The 9,330-nt window shown below is 41.0% G+C and overlaps 1 protein-coding gene across 1 annotated transcript; it reads right to left on the reverse strand.

Annotated features, from left to right (window-relative positions):
* Window positions 1–840: 840 nt before the first annotated feature.
* On the reverse strand, window positions 841–5,493 carry LOC146630131 (uncharacterized). The gene is made up of 9 exons (XM_085355611.1): window positions 5,346–5,493; window positions 5,131–5,242; window positions 4,932–5,022; window positions 4,613–4,700; window positions 4,384–4,517; window positions 4,063–4,267; window positions 2,748–2,832; window positions 2,572–2,644; window positions 841–1,818 (listed from the first exon to the last, which is right to left on the reverse strand). Exons 1-9 carry the CDS (start codon window positions 5,434–5,436, stop codon window positions 841–843), a joined length of 1,857 nt encoding a protein of 618 aa, XP_085211737.1. The 5' UTR covers window positions 5,437–5,493.
* Between the last annotated feature and the right edge of the window lie 3,837 nt (window positions 5,494–9,330).

Below are 9,330 nucleotides of genomic sequence, written 5' to 3' on the forward strand. Positions count from 1 at the left end.
AGTTACATCCTAAGGTTTTAAAAACTGAGCTTAAATAAATGATTAGCGGTAATAAAAGCCGAGGGAGGTCAACAGTGATCACTGGAGCTTTTTGAGATTAAATAGAAGAAAATACAAAACATTAAACATGTTAACAACACAAAAGCCATATTAAACGCAGACTACTTTAGGCCCGGAAGTAGGATTCGTCACGTCATCACTTAACGACCGGATTGGGTGTGATACATGCAGTGTTGCCAACGCCTCAGTAAGGAAAATCGCTATTGGTTGTCCTAAAAGTCGCTAGAAGTCAAATGACATCATCGCCTAATTTGCATAATTGGTCATGCTAATCTAATTGTAACCTATGTTGTTGGAGAGAGAAATAACATTGTGGAAGAAACATAAAGTGAGTAAAAAACACTTTATAAACTCTAAATGCATTTAGAGTTTATTTAGAACTACAAATTAACTTTTAGCAATTATTGTTTTTTTTAATGTCACAGTTCCAACCCTGCTCCTTTACCCGGGCTTGGACCGGCAAAAGTGACCCGAAATTGGCACTCTGGTGGAGTTACTTTGTGTGTGTGTGTTTATAAGTAGTTTTAAACCTTGTGATCCACAAAACAGCATAAGAGTAAAAGAGTAAAAGAAGAACTGACTGCGTTACAGCACCCGCTGCTTGTTGAGAGTAAAAGCGATACGCGCTTTCACGTCTTTTTTTAGCAACTTTTTTTAGAAAAAAAGTCGCTAAGGGGTCTGAAAACTCGCTAAATATAGCGACAAAGTCGCTAAGTTGGCAACACTGGATACATGTGCTACATGCTATTTTGTCCTGGTAGTTGAGCCTGCTGTCTGTTCTCAGTCCTCCTCCTGTTTCACTGGCATATATCCATCACCAGAGGGCTCCACCGACCTGCCTGTTGACATCAGAGCAAACCCCTGTGTCATGTGACCTGGCTGGAGCTGCAAAGCTGGACTCAGTCGTGGCCCAGGCAAGTTCAGAGGCAGTTGAGGAAAAGAGAGCAGGGAGCATGGTAAAGCACTGGAAGGATGAGGTGGAAACAGGAAGCGTGTAGATTCAGTGGACTTATCAACATCCTCCATGCCCTCACCCTGACTCAGCTGCTCCTCTCCCCCACTGCTAACACCTGAATCCAAGCTGGGAAGCTCCGGGCTGTCAGCCTGCTGTTTCTCCACTCGCTCATAATCAGAACAAACCTGGATAGACTTGCCAAACACACCTCCGCTGCTTCCAAACAGCCTCTGAAAATCTGCCTTTTGTTTATTCCCTCCCTCCTCTTCCTCACCCTCAGGTTCCTCATCATGGCTATCAGTCATATTGATGCTATCTGCCTCCATGCTCTCTTCACTGACCTCTTCACAACTGCACATGCCTGAATCTAGACTCTGGAGCCTAAATCGATCATTGTCGAGCCTCTCAGTTTTCTCGTAGTCTGAAATCACCTGCACTGGCTCACTGTTACTGCTGCCTTTGAGCAGCAACATTAACGTCTCCTTTTCTTTCTCTCTCGCTTCATCACTTTCCTGTTCTGTGCTTTTTCCTTCACCCCGAGTACCAACAGGACCATAAGGCGTGTCAACCGCACAGGGCTTCAGATTCCCAGCAGTGAGTGAGGAAATAGGAGGAGGGCTACAAAGCTCAGAGTAACTTGGGTTAGTGAAGCTGGAGCTGGTGGAGTCATAGCTGCCTTTGTTCAACACCATCTTCTCATCTGGCTTGTAGGCCACAGCAGCATCCACAGGTGAGGTTAATTCTACAGTGATAATTTCCACTGGTTTCAAGAAGGAGTGAAAGTATTCACTGGAGAACCCACTCTGGAGGAGAGAAAGTCACAGAACAGAAGAGATTAGAAAGATTTGAAATATATAAAATTATCAATCTGCACTTTAATGGGATTAAATAGGAAAGCATCAGGTGTTTCGGGTGCTTCACTCAAACTTTACTGAATTTGAGTTGTTTGGATCATAAAGGTCATAAGTCTGTGGCTGGATTAGTGAGTCACTTTGTCTGTCTGGTTCCACCTCCCACAGAGTTCACAGCTATCTGCAATGCTCTGTCTTCTTATGGTACATGTTGTGTCCGTCTGCTTTTTAACTTGCACTGAGCTTATTTTGTTTATTTGCTTTTGGACTCCTTAAACTTTCTGTAGCTCCCTGCTACTTTGCAGAGGTTTTTTTTTTAATGAATATGTTTAGACATGAAAATTAGACCCTGATGCAGTCCACCTCTGTGGTTATACAGTGAGCCTTGTTCCCAGCAGGCAACAGTTAACAGAGAAAATACTGTGAGGTGACTGTTGTTGTTAAATGGTGCTGCATGAATAAAACTGTACTGAACGAAAATTAAATCATTGTATAATAGACTTCCCATGAACTTATCCAGCATTTTATTTTAACACTGTGATGAAGCACTCTACTCTTAACCCTACACTAAAGAAGAGTCACTATTGCACTAAAACTATTGGCTAAAACACAGCTTTGAATATATGATAATAATTTGATTTCCTGCAAACAAATTCACCACAGTATTTCATAAATGTTATGTTTACTGCCCTGAAGTACACTTACCTGGATTTCTCGCAGGAAGGATTTTCCTGGGTCTGGTATGGGTGGACCTTTGATTTTCTTTATTATGTAAACCCTAAAAAATTAAAGATCAATCAGAGTTGTAAGAAAATAACTCAAAATAGAAGAAATGATAATAATATTTTTTGCCATAGAAACTTGTGCCTGTGCTCACGTACCGGGTGGTTTTGTGAGTGCTTAAGAGCAGGCCTGCCAGCAACACCACCACACCGACTATCGTTACGGGAACAACAAACGTATTACCTGAAAAATACGGGACAGATCAGGACACAGTGGCTCAGAAACATGAGAAAACTGGGTCATACAGCCAAGTCCATGAGACACAGACAAGTTTGCTTCTGCAGCCGATACAGTGAATTTAAATAGAAATCAAGATGTGAGTGTGATTTATTATTCAAGAGACTAAGGATGAATTTTGCATGAAGTGCATGGATTATAAAAATACAGACATTTTCAGTTATGCCCTTCATTTAATTATTATTACTAATCCTTGAGTGCAAATCTTTTGTATGTGACTGTCTGAAGTCAGAAACCTTCAAAATGCCATTTCTTCCCTTTACTGCAGCCTCCTTCAGTTGCTGTTTGCTTCTGGGTCTTTCTTCTGTCTGTCTTCACTAAGTGAAAGTACGCCATGTTGGGCTGGGGTCATGTGACCAATTTGTCCTTTTATGAACATCTCTGTTCCTTTCGCTGCATGTTTTGGGTCATTACAGGCCCATCCTGTGAGTTTGTAATATTTGACTGAATCAGAAAAGAAAGTATTGTTGTTGCTGTAGCTGCTCTGTAAGCATTCACCAGTAAAGACCAGCTAACTATTTCCATCAGCAGCCATGCATGCCAGTGCCATGAAGCTGTTGATGTGACAACCCTCTAAGTGTTGTAGGACCTCTATGATAAGTCTCTTTTGGTTTTTAGCCCATTCAAGGCCTTGCACTGGTGCCCCATATGGACTGCATATTTTATGTTCCCATGAAAAACTACCGAATGGAAACTAAACACTTTCATCAACTCAAGGAAACAGTCCAGATGTGGACATTGATACTTTTGAATCTGAGAATTAATGTAGTTGTGATATTGGTAGTATGTGTTATTGTTGTCTGCCGTTTATCTTCTTCTTTGGTGGCTAACGAGTGTTTGTTGCAGACAGACCACTCCTAGATCAGTCCTATTGACTTTGAATGGAGAGCCAGCCCTCTCTCTCACCTCTCCCTTAGTGGCTGAGTGGCAGTTACCACTCCTTCACTTTTCCCTTGTATGTTGAAGGTTGTGAGTTATATTACAGCATTGGACATTTTTCACAATGGCTTCTTCCCCTCTATGCTGTGTATTACACACCAACACGCTTCAAACTTTAAACATTTTCCCATATACATAATTATTCCATACTGCAGTAATCATGCTCAGCATGAATGAATTGGAAAGATTTTGATATTGGTATGTTATGTTAAACAAAACATGTTGAGATAAATGTACCTGATGGTGGTTTTATTTTCTCTACTGGTAACTCCCATGATGCAGTGGGGCTCCAGTCACTCCAGGCTCCCTCGCGGTTCTGAAAAATAGACTGCACACGAACTCGTGCCTCGTGCCTCTCACCTTGTATCAGCAAATCTGGCTCCAGCTCTGCCTTGCACTCCTGCTCACACTGAATGCCAACTTTTTTGTGCACAGCAGGATCCTGACACACAGAAACCAGTGTGGGGTTGAGAACGAATCTTGTTTCACATGTGAACTTTCATGATCTCAACTTTATACTTAAACTTGTTCACATTGTGTCATAAAATCTAAACTTACTCTCCATGACTGATCCTGCTTCTTCCACTCGACTTCACTTCTATATGAACTGATCCATTCATGTTTGTGGACTTGGGACAACCAGGAAACAGACGTGAAGTTGACTTTTGGCTCTGCAGGAGGATTCACCTTTACTGCAAGATCACACACACAGTTGTTTTAGGTCACCATGAATAGCTCGCACTGTAAATCACAAAGAGCCAGTATTTATACTGTAGATTACACTCACTGTGACAGGATGGCATGAAAGAAGTGATTAAACTCTGCTTCATTTGGTTGCAGCTCAGATTAAGGGACAACTCATGGAAAGACAGAAACTGGAAAAAGAAATGTTTGAAAAATATTTAATGTTAGAAGGGGGCTTAATAAAAGCTTGATTTTGTTAAATGACAGATAACTAACTATTTGGAAGAATGCAATGACTGCCCCTAAGCTTTCTTTAGAATATTAGCTCTTCTTTCTAATTAAATTAAACTACAAACTGAGATATAGGATATATGATTGTATATCTTGGGCTTGAAAACAATTAGATTTTTTCACACACTCACAGTGTATTCCATTTCAAAGATCAGGGAGCACTTCTTTACTGCTGGTCTGGAGACGTCAACAGACTTTAGGTCACAGGAAGCGCTGTAAGAACTGAGAAAAACATTATTATTCTCTTTTTGGTGCACATGATGACAGGTGTGATTTATATATTGTGAGTTTTATGTGTTGAGCTTTTCTCTTTGTGATTGAGCTCCTTACAAGCGGCGAGATTCATAATGAGCATGTATGGTGCATGCAGTGTCATCAGACACGTATCTGCTGTTCCACAAACATGTGATGTTTCTATTGTAGTCAGTGTAGCAAGTGAGATCTGTGAGAATTAAAACAGGAGAGATTAAATGAAAATGAGTAAATATGTTAAACAACAGATCTTAAAATCAGTTAAACATGAATAAAGAGGAATAAAGACTAACTCTCTGGAAGCCTGGGACACTCATCACTTCTGCAGAGCAACAGCAGAGGCAGCAGAATAAACAGGGAAAGGCTTTTCTTATTTCTCTCCATTAAGTCGACAGTTTTCTTTCTTAGAGGCTGCTGGGATGGTGACTGTGACTGGAAGACTTGAAGGACTGTAGTTGCTTTAGGTATTGACTGACTGCTTCCTGATTCTTCTCATCCTGCAAAGGTAACCACATGAAATAAAATGTTACCATGTTAGCAACATGATTAGAGACGACACAGTTTTATTTCTCCAAACAGTCAATACATATACAACACAAAGTGCTGTTCAGCAACTGTTATTGTGGTTTGGAGACATCTATATAAAATGAAATTGAATTGAAATCATAATTTACATGAAGCACTTCAAAAATTAATGTTTCCATTGCTGTTGCATTTGTGGTCTTTTCTTTCAGACATGCATCTCTACCACAGCCTCACAAACTGTTGGCTGCTCGGTTTGTGTTCACTTGGTTTGATCTGCTCCACCATGTCAAATCAAATAAAACTGATACATAAATAACAACAACCTGATCTCCTGGATGTTTTCTTACACAAAAGAAATTTGCACTGAATCTTAAACTGAACAACATTTAGTAAAACATTTTTAATATTGTAATTGTAATAATACATTTCTCTTATAAAAATAATAATAGCTGTACATTAAAGCACACACGCTGTCCATTAAAGGACTTCAGTCAGTGACACTTACCTGCTGGCTGAGCTGCAACTGATCTGCTTCCAACTGCTGACTTAATTTCACCTGATATCCTGTCAAAGAGCATCACATGAGGGTGTTACTTTGTTTACGTATCAAATGTAACCAACTAAACTGACAAGACAAAAAAGGCAGGTGAATTCTGTGAGGTCACTGCCAGAACTACAGCCACAAATCTAGATCATCTCTCGATCACAACCCACAGAGCTCTTCTGACGAACATTTCAGCTTCTGAGTGTTTCACTTGAAGCCTTGTAACCCTTTAGTTTCATCTAATCTGATTCTTCAACTTATAAACAGTTGTATATAACAGTACCTGCAGTGCACCTGTCTGTATAACTCTGAGCTGATAACTTCAAGCATGCAGCATCAGGTGGAAACTGGCTGTTCTGGGTTGTTGCTTCATTTTTTGAATCTTCCTTGACTTTAGTACAGCCTGTCAGTTCCCCCACCCTGTTGTATTTTTGGCCACACACACACACACACACACACACACACACACACACACACACACACACACACACACACACACACACACACACACACACACACACACACACACACACACAGCACTATTTATAAGTATTAGCAGTAGCTCCCTTTGCATGTGGACCACACTGACATTTAAACTGTGTTTGTGTGGATTTGTGCTTTTCGTGGTTTTGCAGCCAAGAGCAAGCTAACCAGCAAACACCCACATCCTCACCTAATGTCTTCACATTATGCATTAACTGACTTTAAGCATTTTATCTTTGCAAGAACACATTTCAGACAAACTTTTCTTTTCATAGTGCTCAATACAAACATATTATGTTTAAACAGCATAGTACTGAAGTTGGTTTAGATTCTCATTCACATAATAAATATCACGTCACATTAGATACTCCAGCTTTGCCCCAAACATAGAGCCAGACTCATAAAGAAGATCTTCAGATCACATCTTCTATAGAACAAAAACTGTGGATCTTTCTGAGAACTCAAATGTTCCATTAATCTGACAGGTTCACTTCCTGCTCAAAGCTTTTCAAGTTGATATAAAAGGTGTGAAAGAGGAAATCATGCTGACTGATCCTCTTAAAATGAGCTTTCAGAGCTTTCAGTTGTGTGCTGCAACTCACAAAAATGTTTCAAAGCAGTTTATGGTTTCTGTAACAGGTGGTCCAAATGCATGAAGGAAATAGCACTTCCTTCCTGATCTACTGTTATAAATATCAAAGAAGAAGCTGAACTTTACTCTGCCAAATCTACCCAATGGTTGAAACATGTCATATAGTGTTTGATGTGAAGCAGCTCTTTGTTTATTCCTGTACTAAAATCCTCTGCATTTAAACCTTTCAGACAGATTCCAGTTGTTTCATAGAACTTAAACACAAAAAGTTCATCATGGGGTTTCACGAGGTTCTGTGCTGACACTCATCTTTATTCATGCTTAACTTCAACAATATCACTAAAGTACTGCATGCATTTTCATTGCTGTGATGTCAGAGCCCAGCTATATTTATCTATGAGGCCAGACAAAATGTTCATTTAGTCCAATTTAAGCATGTCTTAAAGTCATAATTGTCTAAATAATTCAGACAATACTGAGCTAAATATAATATAAATAATATAAATCTAGATTTATATAGCTCTAAATTTAGTATAACCTCTGCCTCAAGTACTCTCATTGTGATTACCCCCGGACAATCTTATTTATTTTTAATTCCAACATATCCTCAGATCAAGTCTTTGGCACTGCCTTCTTTCAGCTAGATCTTCCATGATGCACTTCACCTTCCTTCCGCTCTCCTTTCTTTCTCCTCCCATGCATTTCTGTGATCCCATCTGTGATCATTGTGTGGCTTCGCTTTCCTGTAGTCTGGCTTCTTCCTCACTCTGTACCTGTTTGTAAGTGTCTCCAGCTCCAGAAACATGTTTCTGATTACTGTCACACCAACCTTCCCACTGTTTGTGGTTTCTCACTGCGTGTCTTTTCATTCTTTAGTCTACATCAGATGATTGATGCAGATGAGTTGGCCAGGTAAGTGTGTGACCTGTAAAGTGCCTGCAGATTACTAATAACATGGTGCATTAAATATAAATGCAAGAAAACGACAGCTGAAGCAAATTTCATTAGCCCAGCAGCGTCATGATGATTGACCATGACATTTAAAAAAAGTATCTTTGTGTTCTAACTCGTTCTTATCATTTTCACAGAGCTGTGAAGCGTATGTTCTCTTTATTTATATCGTCTTCTGACTTTTGGACTTCCCCTAACGCATTACAAGAAAAAAGTGAGAAAGATGACCCTCTTATCGCTTTCTTTTTGCCTCACTGAGTCAGAAGCACGATAACCACAAATACACACTAAAGGCTCAAACCACATCCTAACCCTCGTCTCTTCACAGAAAACAATTTTCTTTCCACTGATAAAAAAAACAAACACAAAACGTCATTCACTACCCAGAAAGTCTGCTTTCTCTTCCTTCCTTCCTTATTAGGTGTTTTTTCTTTACATGAGTGGTTGAAAGGAAGGTGAACGCACGCAAAGCTACTGGTCCGGACGGGATTCCCGGCCGCGTCCTCAGGTCATGCGCGGCTCAGCTGGCTGGAGTGTTCACACACATCTTCAACCTTTCCCTCTCTCTGTCTGTAGTCCCAGCCTGCTTCAAAATGGCCACCATCGTCCCTGTACCCAAATCCTCCACCATCTCCTCATTGAACGACTGGCGACCTGTAGCCCTGACCCCCATCGTAAGCAAATGCTTCGAGAAGCTGGTCAGGGACTTCATCTGCTCTGCACTACCCGACTCACTGGACCCTCTACAGTTTGCATACCGCCACAACAGGTCCACTGATGATGCCATAGCCCTGACACTACACACTGCCCTGTCACACCTGGAGAAGAGAGACACGTATGTGAGGATGCTGTTTGTAGATTACAGCTCAGCATTCAATACCATCGTTCCCTCGAAGCTGGACAGGAAACTGCAGGATCTAGGACTGAGCAGCTCCCTCTGCAGCTGGATCCTTAGCTTCCTGTCTGACAGACGCCAGGTGGTCAGACTGGGCAGCATCACCTCATCCCCCATCACACTGAACACTGGTGCTCCACAGGGGTGTGTACTGAGCCCTCTCCTGTACTCACTCTACACCTACGACTGCACAGCCACTAACAGCTCCAACATCATTGTGAAGTTTGCGGACGACACTACAGTTGTGGGTCTTATCACCAACGGTGATGAGACGGCTTACAGGGAGGA

This window comes from Diplotaxodon limnothrissa, linkage group LG6 (assembly GCF_057381915.1).
Source record: "Diplotaxodon limnothrissa isolate DT_005_m linkage group LG6, D_limnothrissa_male_GT1.1, whole genome shotgun sequence".
Classification (NCBI taxonomy): Eukaryota; Metazoa; Chordata; class Actinopteri; order Cichliformes; family Cichlidae; genus Diplotaxodon; species Diplotaxodon limnothrissa.